This window comes from Ambystoma mexicanum, chromosome 2p, assembly GCF_040938575.1.
Source record: "Ambystoma mexicanum isolate Mex_15411 chromosome 2p, UKY_AmexF1_1, whole genome shotgun sequence".
Classification (NCBI taxonomy): domain Eukaryota; kingdom Metazoa; phylum Chordata; class Amphibia; order Caudata; family Ambystomatidae; genus Ambystoma; species Ambystoma mexicanum.
This window is the reverse complement of record NC_090923.1, coordinates 530,000,506-530,025,247: the sequence shown is the minus strand read 5'-3', so window position 1 is coordinate 530,025,247 and position 24,742 is coordinate 530,000,506. Positions and strand designations below refer to the sequence as shown.

At 42.7% G+C, this 24,742-nt stretch overlaps 1 protein-coding gene across 3 annotated transcripts in view; it reads right to left on the bottom strand.

Annotated features, from left to right (window-relative positions):
* The window catches only part of CFAP92 (cilia and flagella associated protein 92 (putative)), a 1,690,090-nt gene that overhangs the window by 997,336 nt on the left and 668,012 nt on the right, over positions 1 to 24,742 (bottom strand). For all 3 annotated transcript variants that reach the window (XM_069643961.1, XM_069643959.1, XM_069643958.1), the window contains exons 7-8: positions 18,583 to 18,731; positions 6,919 to 7,053 (exon numbers count right to left, since the gene is read on the bottom strand). In XM_069643961.1, the coding sequence (XP_069500062.1) occupies positions 6,919 to 7,053; positions 18,583 to 18,731 (284 nt within the window). The remainder of the gene's footprint in view (positions 1 to 6,918; positions 7,054 to 18,582; positions 18,732 to 24,742) is intronic.

The following is a 24,742-nucleotide window of genomic DNA, read 5'->3' as shown; positions in this document are numbered from 1 at the left end:
TTTCTCTGGTGGGGATGAATATTGAATTAGGAAAGATCCAATACTGTCCCCCAAGCTAGCCTGGTTCTTTTTCGGTAGAATAAAGAGAAGAAATAAAAATCTGCTTCCTCTCTCGAGGTGGAGAAGTGATAGCCTCGAGAGCCAACCGAGCTAACCCAGGAATCCTCTGAAATTAAATGCCTGTTGTGATGGAACTCTGACACTCTTCCACCCACCGGGGATGAGTGAATCTGGATGTAAACGTCATTGCTTCTTTGCATCAATAGAGGACACCGATGAATCCTATGGAGTCATCACTGATCCCCAGCCAAGGATCTCCCCCCATGTGGCCAGGGGACGGCAGTCGCTACTTGATCCTGACCCTGGGGGTGATATTATGATGGAGGATCACATGGGAGGAGACAGTTGTGGGGGAAAATGTGTTGACCCCATCAGGAGAGAACAGGTCTTCTTCCCTTATAAATGAGGAAGACCCTATAATTCCTACGTTCCTGATGGCCTGTTGTCACTTTACAAGTCCCTCTCATTGTAAGAACCAAAAAATCCTTACTGCAAAGCATTCTGAGCAGAATACCATACATACCTCATATACACATAATACTCACTTAACATCCACTGTCCCTGATGTTTTTGATTTAAACAAAGAACCAAAACAATATAACTTCAAAAGATCTAAAATGACTATGTACTCCAACTACAATAAAGCCTCAAGTACTGAGACGAGGAAGAATGAGTTAATGTGAATTGAAGGAAACACCAAGGTAAACGTGCAGACTAGTTGTCACAATGTAAATCAGTTGCACAGGACATTTAAACATGGTGAACACCTTCAATTGAGAGGCAATGAAGAGAGATGCAGAGCTGGTGAAGCGGGAAGCAGAACCGAAGGCAGAAGCAGATGCACTGAAACTACCGTGCTGAGAGAGACAAGTGCTTCCAAGCAACCCCTTGTGAGCATCTCTTACTGGAGAGGCGTGAGACCAGGAAAAGCACATCGGATTCTGTCGGAGGACCACTGAATATCCGGCAGTGAAACTGTTGGGGACGCAGTCTTGTCGAACAGCATCACTTCTACTGGAAAATGAATGCAAAGCCAGCAGGAGAACTGAATGAGAGTCTACCAATTCAGAAAAGACTTACCAGAGTAAAAACATTGCTGCAGCAACGTGCCACGGGTCATTAACACCATTAGACACCGGTGAGTCTGCCCATAGGTGTTGGTGACCCCCGGGCATGCCGACAGGCATATGAACAATTGAATATTTTTGCTGTCTGAGCGTCGCTCTGCAATCTAGTAGGAGCTATGATGCAGCTTAGCTGAGTCCTGTGAAACGTATATTTTAGGCCTCAAATCGTGATTATCGGTGGAACCGTGATGCACCATATTTGAAATGCAAGAAGACTTGCTCAAGGCAGAGCTCAATGTTAAAGTCCCCATTGGGCCCTTGGGGCATAGCCTGCTACAAGAGGAATTCTCAGAGCAAGTCCCAGTAAAAGGTTGGTGACCGTAAAGCTCAGAGAGCCCGGTAGATTCCTGATGCCTGATCACCAGACCCGGTACAAAGCCTCAAAGGGCACTTGTTGCGCGCAATGGTGAAAGCTGTGAGGCCATCGCGGCAAACCTTGTTAGTGCAGTGGGCTAACCGCTGAAGAACTTGTGTCCCCTCCTGTTCCGATGTGCCAAACAGGGTGCTGAAGAAAGTGAAGAAAAACTCTCTAGCATGCTGATATGTCCAGGCCCTGGCACACCAGAACTATTTCAGTGAGCAGGGTACTACGACGCCCACCTGGCAGTCCGCGATTCATGTCTTCAAACTAATCATGAGATGAACCCCAAATACCTTGGATTCTGCAAAGGTGCCGGCGTGGGCAGACCAGGCAGCAGTAGGTGAAGCCAGGCAAGTAAAGCAACTGTTCCTCTCGACTTAAGAATGGTGGATAGACGTTCTGAAAGCTCCAGACACAGAGCCACGGCAGAGTCAGAAGCACTAATCATTTTAAGACTCAAACGTGGGGGCCAGGGAAGAACATGCAAGAAATCAATAATTGTTGCTTAAGCCAAAATGCTCTGAGGTGATGCCACTGCATCTCCAATAATCCTTCTTTCCTATTAAAAGGGAAACCTGGACCAGAGAAGAACACAGTAGTTGCAGATTTGGAGGCAAGACCTAGAGGAGTGCTTTCCAATTATGTAAGAGGATGTATTTTGGGGAACCCCTATCCCATGTGCTACCCTGAGAGCCAAAGGAAGGCCTCACTGACGCAGCCACAGAGTTTTCAGCGAGAGATCTCATTTTCAACACTAAGGAGAGAACTTGAAGGTGGAGAACTCATGTCACCCCTACAACTGAAGGCACAATGGAGAAAGACTCCTGAATCACCTCCCCTCCTTGTAACCAATGGGAGAAATATCCACATCAAGCCACAAAGGAAAAGTGGTTTTTCAACCTTCCCACTCCTAAAAGAGAAATTTCAACACATCCATTCACCTGAGGATTATAGGAATCAACCAAAATGAAGTGTGTGGGAGGGAGGTCTTGCAGAAACAGGCAGAGATGGAGAGCAGCTGCAGTTCAGCCTACAGAGAGAATCGTCTGAATCGGGGCCCAAGATGGCACAGCTGTCCAACTTGAAGACTTCCACTAAGGGGGGAGAACTACATGACATCCCATGGACTGGGAAGGCTCAGAGGAAAAAATTGATCCCATCAACCAATCAGAAAATGTAATTTATACCCAGCTCTATAAGAGCCATCTCTCCGGAGTGCAATCAGATTGTGTTTTGGACTTGCAAAGTGGGAGCTTATAGGCTGAAAAAGAGTGGTTGAGGAAGCTGGGAACAATAGCAGAAGGAGCAAGAGGAAGGAGGCTGGAGAGAGGTGGCCAGAAAACAGGAGAAGAGTGTTTTGGAAATTAAGAGGTTGTGTGAAGGAATATCAAGCGAGAAGAGCAGGGTAAAAGCAAAAGGGAGTTGATGGAGAGTAAGAGTAGGGTTAAATAAGTGGCTAGGAAGCGTGATGGAAGACCAATAAAGGCGAGCATGAGGGTGATAGGAGTTGTAAATGGGAGTGGAGGCATACTAGGTGGAGAGAGAAGGACATTAACAGGTATACAGAGGTGGCTGCAGGTGAAGGAAGAGTGGTGTATTCAGGAGGTGGCTGGAAGAAACATTGGATGAGAAACCGAGAAGAGGATGGAGATGGAGAGGAGAGGAGAGAAGAAGAGGAGGAGGGGTCTATTCCTATTCAGGAGGCAGTTAAAGGAAGGTCTGTTCGGCCATAAGAAGGGCAGAGTGCGAGGCATCCTAGAAAGTCTAGAACGCCCTAGTAAACTGATGTAAACTGACCCAGGAAAGGCTGGCTAGATTGTTCCATGCGTTTTTAAAGACACCATAAATAACGACATACATGTTTAGTGATACCTAAATAACGTTTTATTTCCCCTGCTTTACTAACAGTCCCCCAAGTCCCCCACCCTATTTTATCCCTTACCCCACACCCCACATTTACTTTTATTAAAAATGTTTTTTTTAAAAATCGTTATTCTGGGGTCACAGAAAATGTTTGTTCTTTATTTTTCGTTATTAACACTGCATACCGGATTAACGAGAGCATGGTGGATCTGTTAGCAGGTGAAGCACAAGCCCAGTGAGGGGAGAAACTAGGTTGGTGGCAAAGAACAGAGGGAAGGAGAGGAGCAGCAGGCACGCCTAAGCCTGAGGGTTGTGAGCAGAGCAACATCAAGGAGGTGGAAAGTAGAAAATTGAGAAAAGAGTTAAAGAGGCCTTAGACACAACAGTGTTGGCACTCATCAAGAAGATAGATGAGACTGGCGTGTTGGGGACCATGATCTGGCCCTCAAGACAGGAAGAAGGCACCCCATCCCAACCTACCGATATGCTTAGGAAGTCATAGCCCCTCAATTTCCACATGTAATAGTTATGACATAATGAAAGAGCTTAAGTTGCAGATCCAGCTGATCCAAGTAACCCAATATGGAATCAAAAAATCATTTGTCTGTGTAAATTGTCAATTCCTGAATGAACTACTGGATACATTGGGGGTTGGAAGTAATTTTATGCACATTTTCATAGCTTTATATTTCAGAAGATGGGCCCAAGTGTTAGTGAAATGCAGAATCTCAAATTCCTTTAAAATTCACTGCATTATCCTGCAGTGATGCCCACTGAACTCAAACCCATTTGATATGTTTAAAGAAACCGTAGCATGTGCAATTAAGAGACGATGCAAGGATCAAGGGTATTTGCGACTTCATGTCCGTTTGATGTCCCTAGGGCTTTTGGGACACTGCCTAATTATAAAGTGAACACATAAAACAAACTGAGATATTTCCGATCACACTGCCCTATTTTAGGGCTTTCTTTAGGGGCCACCACTTCTGCTGAGCCAGTGAGGATTTAGATTTAAGCCATCTTTTGTTCAGGAATTTGCAAATAAAACTATGTGAGATTGCAACCGATTTTGGAAGGGTAGGCTTAATTTGTCAATAGGTGGTGAACTTCGGTTAAATAAAATATCACTATTTGTTAAGATGCTAAATTCATTCAACATGCTCCCTCTCTACCTCTCCTCAAAAGAACTAAACTGTATTTACACAGTGTTCAATATTTTTTTGTGGGGACGGTAATAGGACAAAGATTTCAATTTCTGTTTCATAGATTCCTGTAACTAGTGGATGTTTTGGATTCCCAGACCTGAGCCACTACTATTATGCCTTCACTCTCAGAACTCTACACAGGGTCAGTTAACAACTCCATCCTGTGCTAAGCTCCTCGAGAATTGACCACTGCATCCGATTCTGATGGTCTATCTTCTATCAATGGAGGTCCACTTTCCCTCTACTATGACCCAGCCAACTGTATGTCAAGTGCTAAACTGTTGGATGGAAAAATTACTTTCTCTCGGCATTATGGAAAACCATTATGGAATAACTCTGCGGTTAAGTTTAGGTGGACAAAACTGACCTTGTCAGTCTGCTATCTGGTCTTTCAAAGATATCAAGAAGAAGGGATCCTTCATGGAATTTAACAATCTTACATTTAGGAATAAGAAGAGTAATCATGAGCATGGTCGCTATGGTACACTTGCGCACTGGTTCATTCATTTGTCTACAATCTTGCTTATGGAGTTATGGCCCTTACCTTCCCTACTTCAGCTCTCGACCATTTCCACATTGTGCAACAATTGTTCACAAACTATCAGTTGCAGGGTATGATAATTGTAGCATGACGACAATGCCAAGTGAGATGCTTTTCTGGCCAGTCTACTGTCAGATGAACAATGGATGAAAATATGTGAATTCAGTCAACGCAAAGACAGACCTAGATCTGTGTTATGCATGCTGGGACTGATGCCTCAACCATCGCAAGTTCCTTCGTTTGCCCTAAAATGCCTTCACAAGGTTTGAGCGATGGCTAAGATGCAGATCCCCAGAAAAATTAAAATGAGCACTCAACCGAACATGGAGTCATAGATAGTGGACCTTGCATTGCTCTCTACAAGGGGAAAAGATATTGTTCATGAGCAAAGACCCTCATAATAAATTGGATTATGTAGTCTGACTTCAATGACTTTGGGTATAATCATCTCGGCTCCTCTTGATAACTTATTTCCCCATGATCCATAGGTCCTGCTCCCACCCTGTTGGTCAGTACTTTTGTGCCTTCTGCTACGTGGGGTCTGAATACAATTTACCTATGAATCTCAAATGCTTTCAAGCCTTTGGAATTCCTTACTGGGTCTAAGTTTCACTAGCCCCTTATATTGTTACCTGTACTTTGTGTTTGAATGCTTAAGCAAATAAATACACATGACCATAAGAAATAATCACAACTTAACTATCTGAAAACAATGATGATGATGATGTCCTGTTTGTGTATTTTACCCAATGAAATTTTGTAACAGTCTCTCCAGAAAACCGAATTAAAAAACTGGACTCCTTGGCACTCTGAAGGTGTTGGGTGATTGCTGCAGTCTTCACCAGCTGCCTCTGAAAACGCTCTGAATGGAGGAAGTGAGTGGGAAAGGAACCTTTGTGGGGAGAACAAGATTGAATGCCAATGTGGTTAACTTCCACTGCTAAACTAATCAAAGTAATTAGCAGTAAGATGGTAATGATATTGAATTTCTTCCCATTGAAACATTTCATGGAATTCCTTGATAGCTAGTGTCTTTTCTTTCATGAAATTAGATTGAGTTTGAAGTTCATAACTGCTACTTTCATCAATGTAGCTTCAATTAAGAGATTATCATTAGCGAGACATCACCTAGTGTGCACTAGTATTTAGAAGGTAGTGGGACACAAGAAAAGTAACACATGTTAAAGCCTCTCTCTCATTTATGTGCATAGTCCAGACAGTGCAATCAATCCGTCACGTCAACACAGTAGCATACTATGCAATGTCACCAAAGGCACTAAAGGAAGCCCAAACAAAAGAATAACTATCGATAGAATGACAATCTTCTACAGATTTCCAAAAGGGTTGCCAGTGCACGACTTGCCTCGCCAAAGCTCTAAGTATAACATGCAAGGTTATTTTTTTTTTGTATATCCCAACAAGTTGGGATTATGAAATAAGCCAAGCATAAAGAAGCAGCAGTCTCTCGGCAGGAAAGTTGCATATTGATTGCACGAGAACTTTTCAAAGTACGCAGTTCAAAGAGAGGGAAAGAACTGAAGTGTAACAACCTGAATCAAGCGTGTGATTTTGAATTGTCTTGGTTATAGTCTATGTCAGACACAAATCTGTAGGTTTATGCAAATGTGAACAACTGAAACTGAAACCATTGCTACTAGAGTTATATGTGGCAATGTATGCTGTATCTTCTAGAATTACCAAATCATGCATGTTATTTTAAATGAATGTATAAAACAAACAAAGCACAAGTGACATAATTACCTGCAAGAAGAGGTAAAAGATTCAGTTCTATAGTGAAGCTCTTTTTTATCTCTGGTGCATGGCCTATTTTTTTATTCTGCTTTTTGTCCATGTTTGAATTAATGTTTCCCTTGGCAGATTGGCTTTTTTCTTTGCCTGCACATAACAAAAGAAAAATAGTAAAATTAGCTAATAAGCCTTTCAACTGTTGAAAATCACTGCTGCTAAGAAGCAATTAGGATGATGGAAAAAAAATATTTTGTATTTAATCTTTCTTCACACAGTTATATACTCGCTGAAAGAGAATACTTTTAACTGGGAGTTAAGGTTACTACCTATAAAAAGTAAAATCTATACACATTGAAAACGGCAACATTGATGTTCCAACAAACAGGCGGGTTGAAATCTTTCATAATACAAAAAAAGCCATAATTGGTCCGGACTACAGTATGTGCCTACTCACCCTTCCAAAGGCTCTGAAGAAGTCTCTGTGGGGTAGAGACAATTCACGGTGTTCAAACTAGTGTATTATGATAAATAACAATATAGCAGAATAAATCAGCTGAAGATAGTTCCTTGTGTCCCTTCGGCCCAGGATGCTAAAATGCCAAACAGCTCTGGACAACGACCACTGAGGCCTTGATCTCTGGCGGCGTGCACTGCCCCAAAATGAATCTCTTAGTAAATCTACCAAGGCTCACCAATTTATAAATTCAGATAACTGAAACTCTAAGCATTCTCTTACAGAAGTATCTACTCCAGTCGACTGTGTGAAGCTATCCGAACCTGGCATGGTGCAAACAACTTCTAACATTTTGGCAAAGCCTTCCGAGCTGGATATATCCAGCTTGCAACAACTTTGGCAAGCACGCTATATCTTACCCGTTGGTGCTTGGCTTAGCCTATTGCATCATAACATCATCCTGCTCATCTTCAGGTCTGGGCAGTGTAACAGAGCAAATACATCTACCTTTCAATGACCTTCACAGTACACAGGCCCCATTATCTGTTAAGTTGCAGTCCTCTCCACAGTGCTACATTCCACCCTCTGATGTGTGTATCTGGGTGTGGAGACCAGAGTCAGAGGCTCCGACAGCTTCCGATGCATTCTCCGAATGCACATAAACAGATTTATGATAAATGCGGTTATAATTTCAAAGCATATTAACAACCTTATCAAAGAATGCAATGCAAAATAATTATCAGCTTGGTTGAATAAGGTAACCACTCTGCGAAAATGTCTCGCGATTGTGGTGTACTGTCAAAGTATAAATGTATGAATGCGTTCAAATGAGTTTCCTCTATGGTCATTTGGAAGTCAGCCGCTGCTCTATCTAAATTGTTTCCATGAGGCTTGGGAAAATTCCCTCACTGCCTGAAGCCTGTGAGTTATTGGCCCATACAGAAAACTCAAATTTAGCACATCAGGAACTTGCACATATTATGCTATATAAACCCAGGTAGTGACTGTGTATACTATTTTGGTTGTCAAATCTAATAGGTTGGTAAAGGTATCTGCACAAATTACCTTCAAACTACCCATTGGTTCATAACCAATTATGAACAGGTGGTTCGTAATAATGCACACTTGGGAGTAATTTGACAATATCTATACACTTGGGAGTAATTTGACAATATCTATATCATTGCTATTTTACATACATTCCGTGATTGCCGGGTATATTTACATAGATGGCATGCAGTCATCCTGTCTGTGGTAACACTCATATCTGTTCCCACAGATTACATGTTTGACTGTGCATACTACAGTTCTCACTGTCTACCTACTAAACACCTATCTGTGTGACCCACCGAGCATCATTTAATTTAATTGCCAACGTTATGAAAGGCCACTATATAGCCAAAGGATACAGGGTTCTGCTCAATTTCGTTACATCTTTACAAAAGGCATTGTGGCAGGTAAACAAAGGGAAATAACCCTCTGGGTTCATGTAATTATCTAGGCAAATGCCTTGCCAATAATCGTCTCCATGCTATCTGGAATGGCAATACCTGCAGATTATGTATAGTCTGTCATAAAATGGGTTAGCAATCACCAGCAGTAGTGATTGCATTTGTTAATGTGGCAAAAATAAAATTTCATAAATGAAATTCTGCCATCTCCAATTATTCCCGATCCCTTGAGCCAAATCTTTTAAAACAGTTACTATAATACCCCAGCAAAAAATAATTAACCCAGCTTGCCAAAATCGTAGGAAATGCTGCTGGTTCATGCCAAAAATGGCAAAAGCGTGTTACGTATAGTTTCTATATCAAAATCATTCTAACATCCTACCCCCAGCCCTACAGCTCCTGCTACTAATGAGCCGATGTTTCTTTTGATGTGCAGTTTAGAAGTAGCTCTACACCATCTTACTCAAAGTGGCACATGCAGGTTGCAATAAAGATACATTTCCTTTAGATAAATCAGTGTCTAATACTACTTCCTGGAGAGGCATGCATAGCCTACTTGCTACTCAACTGCAACCCACTAATGGGCTATTCCACCATATATACGGTGTCCACCCGGCAAGTTTTATAAAAGACACCCTGTCTTCCATAGCTAATGTTTTGATCATAACTACCATTTGTCCATCATCCATTTCCAAAATGATACACACTGAATTGGGTATGTTATGGCTCAAATATTCACGACTGGCATAAGTCACTTATTTCTCTGTGCCATAGCATCAATGGAGACCAAATACTTGGTGAGTTCCAATTACCAGTACTTGGGAGTCAACAATCTTGTACACTCCTTTCATACATGCCACGACATAGCTAACGATATCATATGAATGCCCTACTGTATTGGCCATCTTGACACAGAGCACAGCTTCATTGTTGGCAACCCATACTTAAGTTGCCTTTGAGGTGACATGTCATCTTGAGGCTCCAGTTGAATTACATATAAAATGTCCTTTCTTATAGTAAATTCCATGTTCCACAAATCAGCCGAAGGACAACTAGCATAAATGCGGTGTTTACCTGGTGTCAAGAGTATAAACTGGAATGTCAAAATTATGATCAACAATCCCATGCAAGCTGGTTCAGGTTTTTTTCTCATATTGGTGGCCAGATTATATCACATGGTCCGGCATTATGAAACCTCCCTTTCACATTTCCTATATGATGAGGACCAATCACACAGATTCTTTTGGCACCCAGGTTAAGACTGGGTGCAAATCTTCTATAGCTTCTATAAGACAGTTCAATTTCATGAGGTAGCTCGACTTCACCCCGTGCTAGGATGGCTAGCCACCTGTATGTGTCCGTTTTTACGTAAGTGGGTTAGCAATTCCTTTCCAATGCTATTCCTTGTGCTGTGTGCAGTGGCCGTTTTTCTTCCTCTCAGCTTTAGCCAACATTCCCTGTCGAGTATGCTGGCAGACTGTTCCACTGGGTCCTTTCAGTCACTTGAATGAACAGCGTTCTCTAAATGCTCCTTGGTCGAATGTTCATATCAAACAAGACTTGCGATAACTGCTTTGACCACCCCTCCAATGTGTCCAGGAGTTAATTTCTTCACTTGCTGTGTGAACGACCTGGTGCATACAACCAGTATCTGATTTGCAATGTCCATTTTATTTATTGTCCTGGCACTGTGTTTCATGGGTTTACAGTACGCATGGCAGCGGTTTATTTCAGAAAACGGATTCCATCAATTCGGCCTCTGGGTTCTCTGTCCTGACAGCCTCGTAATTGACTGCACTCACTATCTTCTTGTAGGCATAACCTCCCGCGGAGCCACGTTTTCCTTGCTGTGTGTGGCAAGTACCACATCCATGTGATGACCGTGGCCCACTGTGCTCTTCTGCCTAGCTTCTTCACTGCCTTGTCTCACCCAACTCCTGACCAAAGTGTGAAGGTTGACTAACTGCTCCACTGTCATCCACCCACTCGGCCATGTCATTCTGCATAAGCGCGTCCATCTCAAAATGCTCTCCAGGCACCAGAGTGTGGTGGACCTGGGCCCAGGGCACAGGGTGCAGGACACTGTCACTGGGGGCACCCAGCAGGATCACCTTCTAGAGATATGCCGGGCCGGCTCACAGCCACATGTGCCGTCCCGTGGGGTGGTGGTGGCTCCCACTGCATATAGTTACAGGGGGGTCAACCCCAATGTCATGTCCTGTACCCACAGGGCACTGAGGTTCAAGCTGACATTGACTGGGGGCACCCAGCCAACACACAAAGACAGGGGGTCACCCTGTCAGCCCATAATCACCTGGCCTGAGGTACCCAGGCCATCACGGCCAATGCAGCCATAGTTGCCCAGCAGGGGCACCAGCTCATGCGTGCAGAATTGCCCAGCAGGGGCATGGCTCATGCGTGCAGAGTTGCCCAGCAGGGACTCTAACAAGGCAGTAAGGGGCGTCAGGGACAGCATTGCTCAGCAGAGGCACTGTCCTGGTGGAGAGCCCTGCAGCAGGCCCTCTGCCTGCTACGCAGCGCCAGCACGCGCTGCAGCAAATGATACACGGCAGACAGGAGTCAGTTGACACATCTGTCACATGGTCACAACATGTGACCTTGGCCCGAGCGCTGGGAGGGACCATTCTCTCCCAGGAGGGGCGGCACACAGTTGAAAACAATGCTCCAAAACATTTACTTGCTGAAGAGCTTCCTGATGTGTCAGACCCCACTGTAATTCACTTCATTTTCAATACCTTTTTCTTTGATGGCTTTGATTTCTCCATAGTCCAGTTGAGCAACCACTGCAATGACTTTCCAATGGCATATTGCTCTTATACGGTTCTCTTCTTTTGAAAACTCTGCACCTTCAGCAGGTTAATTGCCCACCCAGTTTCCAACACGTGTACAATCAGTGCTGCTTGCCCCATGGCAGTGCCAATAAACATATCATTAAAATACAAACCAAACTCTGATATCTAACATCCATGTCATAGCCATCACCCCATTGCAAAGGGTCAGGCTATTCACACACTCTTGTAACAACCCCATGAAGGTGTCAAGCTGGCCTTCCCGGACAAATACAAACCAATCTTATGAATACAAACTCTACGGGTTTAGAAAATACAGAGCACAATACATTTGTCATGATCAATTGCAATATCTGCAATTTCTCAACAACACCAACAAAAAGTACACCATCTCTTCCCTCATGACACAGCCTAGCCATGCAGGGGGAGGATCCCCCAGATTTTGTCTAAATGCTCGTGCTCATGTAAACACACCTGGCTGCGGACAGTCACTCTCGACAAAAATGCTCTGGATTTAAGTTGCATTTGGCTGTCTTAAAACGTCATCTTTTGTCCTAGTCACTTTCAACAGTTACATTTTTACTACATTCCTTTCATTCCCCCTCAGTACGAGCCATGGCTGCAGCTGCTAAGCGAATACCTATAACGGAGGGCTCTTGGAATTGATATGTTCAGTTCCTGAATATTGTACAGCTCCTAATGCCATACAGTCAACTAATACCAGCATATTTTGCTACCATTTCACATTTGCAGCGATTCGTCGGACTCTCAAAAGTTTCGCTGCTAACCAAATGGTTTTCATTAAACAAATGTTCGTTTTCTTTTTATCTGTTTCAACAGCTTATCTTTCTACACTCTATGGAGCGCAGCCCGGCTGACCCATCTACGTTCAGCACTCATCTCTCACAATTACACTGGAGCCTTGCACAGGCACGAGATAACACAGCTGGCTTAATATGACATTGGCACAGACCCCTTCAATACCCTCCTCCTAGATCTCCGTTTCTAAACACTGACACTGCTAAAAGACAGCCCTTTAAATAGATGCAGTAGCTGCTATGACTCAAGAATGAGCCAGTAAACACCCTACCACCCCCCCCTCTAAACCTCCCACGTCTCAAGGCACTTTTTTGTTTTCCAGAGTATAGCACTCCAAGTGCAGAGAACAATTCCCGTGAACAGGGTCCGATTGTTAACAGCCCTGTCCAGCCAAGCCCACCAAACGTGACAAAGATTGTCATCCTTAATGATTGAAATCCATCGTTCGTGAACGGTAGGAACTTTGGGCCCTCTTGGGGTTTAGAGAAAAGAAACTCACCTTAGTCTTGGGTGGATGAGACAGTGCAAAGAAAACAGAAGGGTGGACCTTTTTTGAAAGATGAAACTCTGCCTCGACCGGGAAAAGAAGTTGTCTGACCTGCAAGGTCCCAAATGTCTCCCAATGGTGATGTTGCAGCAATGCTGTTCTTTTCTATTTCATGTTTTGACATGTTTGCTTTTTGCCTTTATTTCTGCAGTGTTGCGCATTGTTAAACTTTAAACTTCAACAACAATATTTTTTTTTAAAAAAAGAACAGTTTACATTTTTCTGCTACAGGAAATTGAACTCGGCAACACTTGGACTCTCATTTTTATCTAAAATTGCACAAGTGAGCCTGCAGATGCGTACAAAACTGTTGTCAGCATGTGTGGCTATTTTGGGCTGAATTTCATTCAAATCTGTGGGGATTGATTCATATTTTGTAACAGTGTGATTATAGATAAAAACGAATTCCTAAGAACTCGGGTTAAGCACATTAACTATGTACCCAATAGAGTACAATACAACCTTACTGACATGACAAGTTAAAAACAAGTGTTTTGAATGTTAACGAGGAGTAATCAGTTGCACATTAATGTTCATATTGGCACTTGGAAATTCAACATTTGTGTACGTGCAAGGTCTCCTTTAGTAATGGGCTGCAACATATTTTGCAGCCCTCTCTGCTGTTATGGTATTTTCCGAAACAAGGAGCAAGATATTCCCCATTCAGTTTCGCTTATGAAGCCACTATCAAATCAGTGAATACTATATAAAAACATACATATTATTGCGTCTCCACTCATGCCAAAGGACACTCCCTAGATCCCATCTTCATCAAAGGTCCAACTTATAATGGCATCACTACTATGCCCTTCTCCCGGTACGACCATCATCTGATCTCATCCCACCTTTCACTCTTAAAATCCAGTAAACCACATTACCAAGGCAGTCAACCCTAATCTGCCCCTGGCCCAAACTCACCACAGCTGTGTATTCTAACACTGTCCGGCCACATCTCATTTACTCTTACAAGTAAAAAGCAGAAGAACCCTTGGAAAAGCTCTCATACTTTTCTGAAAAGCACGATCACTGTGTGCTGCCCCTTCAAAGATAAACTTAAAGCATCAATCTCACACCCAAACTAAGTGATTTCCTACATTTCTAACATCCAAAGAGTGCTAGAGTTAGAGGGAAGATTGAAACAATACTATCAAGCTGACAAAAGGTCTTCCCACATCCATCAGAGGACTTAAACAGGCCATTTCCCAATGATTGGACATTGCCCAAAAAACTGCCCCCTCTACTCCCACTAGACAGTTTTCCAACTTCAGCAGGGAAATCTCTTCGTAAGACATAAAAACTGCAGTTCACTCCATAGCTCCCTTAAAAGCCTGACCCTCCCATCGTCTAACCCATCTTCATCCAACAAGGTGAACCCTTACTACCGAATTTATTCATAATTGTCAACCTAACATTTTCTTCCAGGAGGGTTCTTTCCATCATCAGCTAAAGCACAAAGAGCCAAGCTGTTCCTCAAGAAACCCTCATTTATTTGACCCATTGCTCTCTTCCAACTATTGCTCAATCTCAAACATTCCCCATATCAGCAGGTTGTCAAGAAACTACAAAACCGATTTGAGGACAGCAAATTGAATTGTTTAAACAACACCCTTGGAATGGAGGCCTCACATATTTCACAATGAGGAGCTTAGCGTATGGGTGTATTGTCAATGTCATCAATTTGGCCCAATGGCCTTAATCAATAAGAACACCTGATGTGTTTGCCATAAGTTTGATTTGACTGCACTGTCACTATACCTTTGAGCAACACTATAATTGGAGCAGGAGGGTTGTCATGATAATGTTTGGTTTTCATTACATTCCTTTGTATTAGGCTCTTATGTCGAGTTATGTCAATAATATGTTCTGGAGTTAAGTTGATTTGGTTCTTTCATGTTTTGGGGCCTTGTCATGATTTCAATTATTGAATTTGTTCCATTTTGTTTTTGTACGTCTGAATGCCTTCAACATGATCTATTGTCAATCCGTGTTTCTCTAAATTATTTGTCTTCCCTTTTTCATTCAGTTATTAGTTCCATGGTTGATTGACTTTTTACCTTTTGTTGCCTTTTATTTGTGATTATTTCTATTATAGTTTAACTTTTTGTAGCTATTATTTATATTTATTTTAGTTTATGCATGTAGCTGCATATATTGTTACTTCTGCATGTACATGGTTCAGTCAATGCGCCTTCATGTGGATGGTGCAGTGACATCATCATGCTTGTATAAGAGTTGGATTGATTTTGGTGCTAAAGGTTTTGTATTTATTAAGCATGATTAGGGCCATCGGTTTCTTTGATTTGCTATATTTGGGCGTGGTCTCTTGTGAGATGAATTCTCTTATTCTTGATAATCTTACACAATTGGTTTGTTACTGTAGATTTATATCTGCAGGAGAACCCTTCAATGAAGAGTTTATTCTTTTTAGATTATAGTGTACTTAATTTGTTATGATATATATTTGGTTTTCTTAAAGAAAGGATTTACAAGGTAGCGGTTTGTTTTTATTTTTATTTCACGTTTACTTTAATCTATATAGATCTACTATCTACACTATTATTTTTAGGTACTTTCTCATGAGATTTCAGAATTTCCACTCACAGCTTTTTCCATGAATGTCTGTATTTAAAAAAAAAATGTTTGAGGGCAGTAATTTCCCAGATTCCTACCAATCTAGTTTTAGACCATGATACAGAACCTACAGCTCACATATTGTGCATATGCTAATCCCCGACAGCCCCTCCCTACACTTGGAAGGACATCCCTTATTTTCTGGATTAATAAAGCACGGACAATCCTTGCACTGGTTTCATGATTTAGTGGCGGTGGAAATATTCCAAAGACACCAAAGCAAGGGCCAGAGACCCTTCAAGGTCGAGTTTCCATTCTTTTCCAGTCTTCAGTCTTTTAGAAAAGGTTCTGCACTTTTGAGGCCTCCACACGTCACCTTTTGTTTAATTGTGAATGACCCCCTGAAAGGTTGCAGCATCAGACCTGGTGCCACCTCAAAACCTGGTGAGTTGTGGCTGTTGGGAGAAATAAGGGAATGTCATTTTTGGACTATTTGAGAAGAGTTTCAGGGCTTATGGGAGACAGTAGGGTATACCCCTCGGGGGAAGCCGAGCAGTGATTCTAGTCCTTACCCTGAATGCCTGACAAATGCCTTCTTGCTTAGCCGAAAAATAGCCCTGCTATTAACGGGCAGAATTTCAAGCAAGCCACTGGGCACAGTAACTGAGCATGCTAGAGTAAGCTTTGAAGAGTATATCAGCCTGCCAACCAGCATGATAAGCAAGGCAAAATGGGTGACTGTGGCCCAAAATTTCAAGTAGCCCTTTCGCTGAACCAAAGATTCTTGCCTCCTCATAACCCTTTGCTGTAGCTAATGCTAAATGAGTGCAGTTTCCAGGTTGCCCCTTCCCCTTCAGCTACCAACTTGCAGAGGCTTGTTTTGTTGCACACGGGATGCAATGCATCAATGTGAGAGCGAGGTAGAAAGTGAGAGACGGATTGACAGTGAGCTAGTGAAATGGAACATGGTCTGCAAGAGGCCAGTGATGGGAGTGCAGGGTCAGGAGTTGTTCTTTTGCTTGTTCCCCTCACTAACCGACTCTGCTCTAAGATCTCCTACTACGTTATACTACACATGTACCCTCCCCCCTACAGACAGTCGCCACAGCCTAGCCATTAGCACATTAACATTAACCGAACCAGGACTAAGCTTTCATCTTTATCCCTATCACACTCTTCCCACATTAGCTGCTTACCAGACCCAAAGCACTGTAGCCTACCAGATCTTGGGCTCCTTCCCATGGATAACAAACGCCCAGGTTTTTCCACCAAAACCGTGGAAAACAGATTTGGCACACAGGAACAAGGAACTGCATCTTCCTCTACCACTGTCCCACCTACAAACCCAATTAGTTTGCAGAGCCAAGCACACCAATAGTGGCAATAGGGCGCTATACAAGACCACTTACATAATCATCATCAGCCCTGGAACATGTTGGAGGACGTCAACTAGTCCAACTGATACCTTGGGATCGATCGGTAACATTTTATCCCATTGACCATTCACAAAGCCTCAATCACCTCCATGTCTGGTTCAGTATTGCTGGCTTGGCACTATCCAGGCCCTTTGTCATCTTCCAGAATCAACCTCGACATCAGAATCTCTCATGCTTCCTTTCTATCCCACTTTCTTTTCAATGCTTAAATGAAAGATGAAGCAGAGATCAGCATGTAAACTGATGATACCTCACAGGTGCTTAGAGTTTGCCATGACATAACTTCCAAGGATCGCCTTAAAAGAATGGATGAGTTATATCAAGTTCCCTCTCATTGGAGACAAATCCTAGTCCTTGGACCTCAGCTTCCTCATTGTTGTACTAATTCTGGCCTTTTGTACTAGTGCAACTCCCATCCCCTTAAAATTCAATTTGTATCACAGGTTTTGATGTTTGAAGTGAAGCCCATACTGCACAGTCAGCTAAATCATCTTGTCAAAACTTGCATCTGCATCTGAAATTGGCTCATAACATCACACCAAATATCTCTACTTAAGATAGGACTGCTCTTATTAAAGCCATCATCTTCTCCAGGCTTGTCTATACCAGTTCCCTCAACACAGACCACCCTGAGACCCCCATTGACAAACTGTAACTATACTGTACAAAGCTGCAAGGCTGTAATTTAAAACGTCACAACTATGCAACCCCAAAATTGATTCAACTCTACAACCTAACCATGGGTTCAAAGATCAAATTCAAAATCCTCTTATACTTCAAAAATACGGGCCACCAATACACCATCATTGTGCTTCACATCAACTTGGTTGCCAAATTCTAGGCGATTACCAGCTTGCGGTCCAAGCTTACACAATATGGAACCCCCAGCCATCTCAACTGCAACAGGAAAACAAACTACAACCTCTTCTGATAATTCCTAAAGACCCCACTGCTACCTAATTTTAATCAGACATCTTTATTTACTGCCTTCTGTAGCCTCTTTCCTGTCCATTCCGCACCTAGAAGAGGTAATCAGATAGCATGTGTGCAATGGAAATAACCATAAATAACAGCTGAATACTAAATACTGTACTCATATGTAAACTCAGAGGGCCAGAGAAAAATTATTAACTTGCATAACTTGAGATAAGAGACATACAATAAGGACAAAAGGGTGATAAAACTGCATTCTGTTAAATCCCTCATATTGTTCATCACCATTTTGGTCAGAATTACCGGACACCCCCAGTACTGTTTACTCTATCAAAGATTATTGATAAATACTTGCTAAAAGGTCCCTCTAGTTCCAGTCTTTTGGTGGAATACACTTAAACATACTTGAGAAAACAGTAAAAACATATTTCTGAATGAGATAATGATGGCAAACCAGAAGCTATTTTGTGAAAAGACAGAAGTAGTTTCCTGCTTGTTATATCAGGGACATTTTGCCTTTAGTTTTAAAGGAGTTTACTTGAAGCTATTATCTTCCCAAGTGGACATAGTTACTTCCCAAGTGGACATAGTTACTAATATGTATATCCTTAATGGTCACAATAGCAATATTCATTTAAAAAGTAAAACAAATTACCTTGTGGTGTCAAATATGACGTTTTTTGAGATTCAGATTTCCACACATCGGATTTGTGCTTATTTGCTGATCCTCCTTCTAAAACCTTTTCATCAGGTTTACCAGCATCAGTAGGTAAAGTTGGTAAATTACCAATGTGGCTTATGGATCTATTAAGAAAAAGAGATTTACATAAAAACAATTAAGAACGTAACGTGATTAACAGCACATCACAAGCAGTGTTCGTTAAACACCACTCAATTAGCAAGGAAATAATCACCCATCAAGTGATCCAATTAAACAACTGGTCCATGAGAACAAGATGTCATGGTATTATATGCTGACAGATTTCTGCCCCTTCTTAGAAGTATTATTATTTTTTTTTTATGTTTTTATTTTTTTTTATTGTTTAATCAAAAAGTTTTACAATACAGAGTATAAGTTCTTTCATCATCATCATCATCAGATCCTTTTCTCGGGGCAGGACTTTGCCAAGTAGTATTATTAATAGTACTTGCCAAGGAAGAGACAATGGCAAACTGTCGTAGAAAGAAAGCTCAGAACTTCATAAAGTACCAGTAAAAAAAAAAGAACATTAAAATAAGGTAATGTTAAAAAACAGTGCATTCATGTACTTAAAAAAATGACTCCTTAGAACGTATAAGATCTGTTAATGCAGAAACATAATTGTATAGGTTGCAGTTAGTACTGACACCCATGAAGAAATCTATTTGGTATTCATTTTAAATCATTAAATTAAACAATTATGTATGTGACATCAACTAATTGAAACAATTCTCATTGGTGCAACAAACAAGAGAAGTATGATGTCATGATGAATAATAGTACATTTTCAAAGATATCAGGACTGTAGAATAGTTGTACAGCCAAATACATTTTGCAAAACAGGACATCCATGGCATACAAGCAAGGACACACCTTCCATATCCTAAAAAACCCCAATATCTGGTCCAAGGCACATAGCTTGTGCTAAAGGACATTTAAATCAGGTTACCTATTGCAAACCTAATATAACAGCCTAAGATAGGAAAGACATCCTTGGACTGCCTGACTTTTTTTTCCTTTCTGATCGGCATCCAATGAGGTAATCCTAGAATAATTTGTGGTTTAGTTTGCCTATCATGTTTAAGCCCCAATGTTCAAGTGTAAGGGAAATGATCCACAATTCTTTGCATTCAGGAAAGGTAAATTATGAATCAGTCACAGGTGCAAATATTTCACTATTTAGTTCTAATACAAATGTATTCTCTTTCCATGAAAATAATGAACTACATACCCAAATAAACGCTTCTTATGATCTACACAAACAAAGAATTATCTTGTCATTCAATTTAAATTGATGAAACAGTCCAATCCGGGCCTGTCATTTCAGATGCACGTGTTTCATTTTTATTCTTGTGCAACATTAGAATCAAAACATTTCAGAACATTGCTAAAAAAAAAAACACAAAAAAAACCCTTAAATATTTAGCCTGTTGAGTCTCATGAAGATGATCAAAAGGCTATTTGAGGATTCAGATTGGAGCATCACGCAAAGGTGTACTTTAGTTGTCAATTGTATTATAACACTCCACAGTTTGCCATGGAAGACCAGAAAAGTAAATCATTATTTGGATGGCATTCACTCTTGGCCCTCAATTACAATAAATTGTTATCTTATGGTCTCCATAACAAACCAGGGAAAAAGATAATATACATTTCTTAATAATCACCCTATTTTTAATTACTCACACATCAACCATACGATTGTCAGTAAATAATATGTTAGCCTCGTAGGTTGTTTTTTCTTTCTAGGCAAAAATACATATTTTCCAATATGTTGACCCAAGAGTATTTCTTTAAGCTCCAGCATGACTATCCTTCTGTCTCAGAGGAAAGGTATAGCCCTTTTCGAGGAACTTTGATTATACTTAGTTTCAGATGCACTTTGTAAAAGAAGGGATGCCATGTTGAGAGAGGTTCCATAATAATTTCACACAGGCCACTTTTTCTGAGACCGTTTTTCCTGGGTCCAGTTTGGCACGGCAGAGAATTAAGCCCAATTCAACCCCACATCCCTGAGACCCTCTTCCTGTCCGGGGGACACCTTCATAGCCACCACCTTTCAGCCCCCGATCTCCCGCAAGGCCCTTCTCATTTCCTCCTGTGTACCCTGACCCCTTCTCCCCGTCTTCTGTTCGCTAACCCATAGGAAACCCTACCGCCTCCCACGGTACTCCTTACCTCTTGGTTCCCCGCCAGTCACCTCCAACCTCTTCCTGTCTCTCCCTGTCAATGCGTCATAAGTGCATGCAGCATTCACAACAGGCCATGTTTAGAAAAAAGCAGCCTGTCTGGAATTCGTACTTCTAATGAGTCCCAGCCAGGATGACCCAAAGCATGTGATTATTGGCCTGAGAGTTTGAAAGAATCTGTCTGTGTGGGTGTGAGAGAATGGCAGGAACCGAAAGAGTCCAACTGATTTGTCGAACTGGTCTGTTCAAGAGTAAGACAGAGAGTGAGACAGAGAGAGAGTGTGAGTGTGTGTGTGCGTGTGTCGCCTATGCAGAGCTACATGGGAGAGGGCATTATATAGACATTTCACCCAAAGTGTTCCTATCGACTAGACAATTCTTCAAAATGACCAGGCTACAAGTCACAATTATTGCATTGGAGTACAGCTGGATGGAGATGACACGAGGGGAGGGATGCACAGCTTGTGGGTGTTATTTATCCACCCATTGGCTGCCCACAGGCATGTTAATCTCCATGACCATTCCAAAGCCACTACCTGCTCCTTCCTGCCTTATACAGGTCCTCCTAGGATCTCTTTAAGCTAGCTCCATCAGACAGAAACATCAATCTTTGGACTTTTATCAGCCTGTTAACAGTTAATGGCTTTATTGCCTGTGTAACTGTCCTATTGTTGTAATAAACATGTCCAAATTATTGTGCCTTCATCCACTTGATTTATATCAGTTTCTTGCACTGAAGTTCTGTTAAAGGATAAGCACTGACAAAACCAACATATAAATAAAGGATACAAAATGGAGTGCAACTTGATCTTGCAGATAAAGTGCAACAGCGCCAGATACTATGATGCTTCTGTGTAGTTACTATTCAAATTAGGAGCTTTATACTACTGGTTAGGTGGGGGGAGCATTGGGGACTAATGAGATTTCCAAATGGCAGTGGCCAAAATCCCAGTGTTTGAGATTTCCAAATAAAGTCAACAATGCAGCTCAGGCACAAGATAACATCTGTAATCAGCCCTCTCTCTAGTCTTCACGTGCGTTTACTTTCAACACCCGTGCCCAAACTTCCCTAATTATCAAGATGGTCCCTAGAGATTGATAACCCTACTATCTATGATCTGACTGGCTAGTGGTGAGGGCCTAATGGTAACCACCTTATCTCTCCTACTCCCTCCATAGTCTTCTAGCTGGATCCTAACCTGGGGTCCCACTAGAAGAATGATCTTAAGAAGTGGTGCCTTCCAGTCACCGATGTCTCACTCTACCGCTCATACTTTCGTACTCCTTGCCCTGATGATATTTCCTTCCTTTATCTTTCTCCTACTCTCTTCCCTTCCTCTGTGTCCCTCCAATGTTCTTCATTCTCTTGTCTACTCCTCCACTCCCTACCCATACTCTCCACTCCTCTTCGCTCTTCCCTCCTCTTCAGTTCACTCCTCTTCACCCACAATGTCCACCATTCCCCTCCCCAATAGTTTCAACTCCCTTCCCGAATACCCCCAGTTCCTGTCAAAATACTCTCTCCAATACTCAGTCGCCCTCCTTTTGCTCGCTCATTCACTCTTTCTCATTTGCTTCCACTTAAACCACTTCACTCTAATGAGGCCGGGAGGATAGCTCAGGGACAATGTGTTTGTCTTGGAAGCAAGACAACACACAGCAACACAGGTTCGAACTCCGGTCCCAGGTTTCTAGGCTGGTCTACGGTTGAAGTGAGTTATAAAATATTAATTACCCTAAGTCATTCTCTTCAATCACCATACACACACTCACACTCACACCCATGTTCCACTTTCTCTCGACAACCAATACCTTATACCTTGCACACTTACACTGTAATCCTCCTCGCAACTCCGCTGCACCATGCTTCCTCCATCTGGCCACTTTGACCGCCTTCTCCTTGCTTGATCTCACCCGAAAAACACACACTTTCCTTCCTGTGTCCCTTTATTTGCCTCCTCCACTTCCACTCAGCTGGTTTCCAGGCGACCTACTGCTTTGCTTTTCTCCCTGGGATGGGTTACAAGGGGATAAAACAAAGCACCCTTTAAGTCTCGTCCCTTTTAGAACACGAGTCCGCCAGTGTTTTGCAATGGTGGCCTGCTACACGGAAAGCCAATTTCAGATTTTGTTTTCAGTGCATGATGGATTTCCTGACTGCTGGTCCTCCACAAGTTATGTTCCGCTCGCTGCCTGTTAGCCAGTACCTGTCTCACGGGTGGGTTTGGATGAAGGAGTTGTAGCCCTTGTTTTTTTTCTGGCCTGGTTGAGCACAGTATTATAAATACTGCAGGCCAGGAACTCACTCACTGACAACACCCCACCATCCCAGACCAGCTGCTCTGGTGGGGCGCTGAGCAACCTGCAAATAAAAGTTACCAATTCAGGAGATGGGCAACACCCGGAGTTCTTGGATGACTAACTGACACAGACACCAGAGTGAATTTTTTTTTATAGAGACCCCATCAAGCTCCTCTTTATTAAACACACCCTTATTCTTAAAACCTAGACCCTAGGATTCCCCTGAAGTGAGCTCCATCTAAGCGGGGAACCGCTACATCATCTCACCCTTCCTTGGAGGGTTCTCAGAGACCCTAAGGATGATCTTGATGCAACCAATCCCCTTCCTAAACTCAGGTACAACAGGGAGAGTAAGGTCAGAGGATGGCCTCTGTGTGTGGTCCCATCTTGCTAGGTGGCCTCAGGCAGGCCGCCAACCCATCCCACTACCTCACGCCAGAGTACCTCCCTCTACCCCTTGATTAGTATAAATTAATAGTTACTCACCGTAGTGACTAACGTACTCTTAGTCTATAGTACCCTTTCCTCCATATTGCATGGGCGTTGCTCGCTAGGGACGGGAGACGAAACCTTTTTTCACCAGAAAAAAACCTTCTTCCTCTTTAAATTTAGAGGAGCACAGGGGTGCGGCCCTGGGAGCATGCGCTCCCCTGACTCCGCCCACCGCCGCCACTCCTCAGTCCCCATTGACGCATTGACAATATTTAACATTGCCTAATGACACCATTATTATTAGGGGGAGGATGGTGGGACATATGCAGGAAGAGGACTATGGTCTAAGAGTACGTTAGTCACTACGGTGAGTAACTATTCATTACTCTTATGTCCCATCCCCCTTCCTCCATACTGCATGAGCAATTGCAACTGAATGTAGCCCCAGGGTGGAGAGGAGGCCCTCCTTAAGAAAACATATTCCTTAGAACCGCTTGTCCGAAAGCCGCGTCTGACTTACAGCCAGCGTCCAAACAGTAAAGCTTACAGAAAGCCGGAAGGGGTGGCACAGGTGGCCGCCCTGCTGACGACCTGCCATGGAACCTGCCATTGGAATGCAATGGCTGTGGCCTTGGCTCTGACAGCATGGATGTGCATGTTAGCTTGTGCTGCCCCTCTTAGGCCTCCTCGATGGCTGAAACCATCCACCGTGCTATAGAGGCCTTGGATGCCTGATACCCGGGCCTTGACCCCCCCCACCCCCAAAGGTGTCAAACCGTGCGTCTGACTTGCAGAAGCCCTTGGTCCTGTCCAGATAGAATTTCAGAGCACGCCTTACATCGAGACAGTCCAAGACACTCTGAGCCTCGCCTATAGGGTCAGCAAAAAACGTAGGTAAGAATTCCTTGTTTAGATGAAAAGCAGAGGGTACCTTAGGTAGGAACGCGGGGTGTGTCCTCGGGACCACCTTATCCTTGTAAAAAGTCATATAGGGTTCTGAGGCCACCAGAGCCTGGATCTCGCTGACTCTGCGAGCAGAGGGGAGGCCCACTGACAGAGCTGTCTTAATGGTGACCAGCCTGATGTCCGCAGAAGCCATTGGCTCGTAGGGCTTGTGCACCAAGGTGACCAGCACTACATTGAGGTTCCACATGGGCTGTGGTTTTTTGATGGGCGGTAGAGCCTGGAGAGGC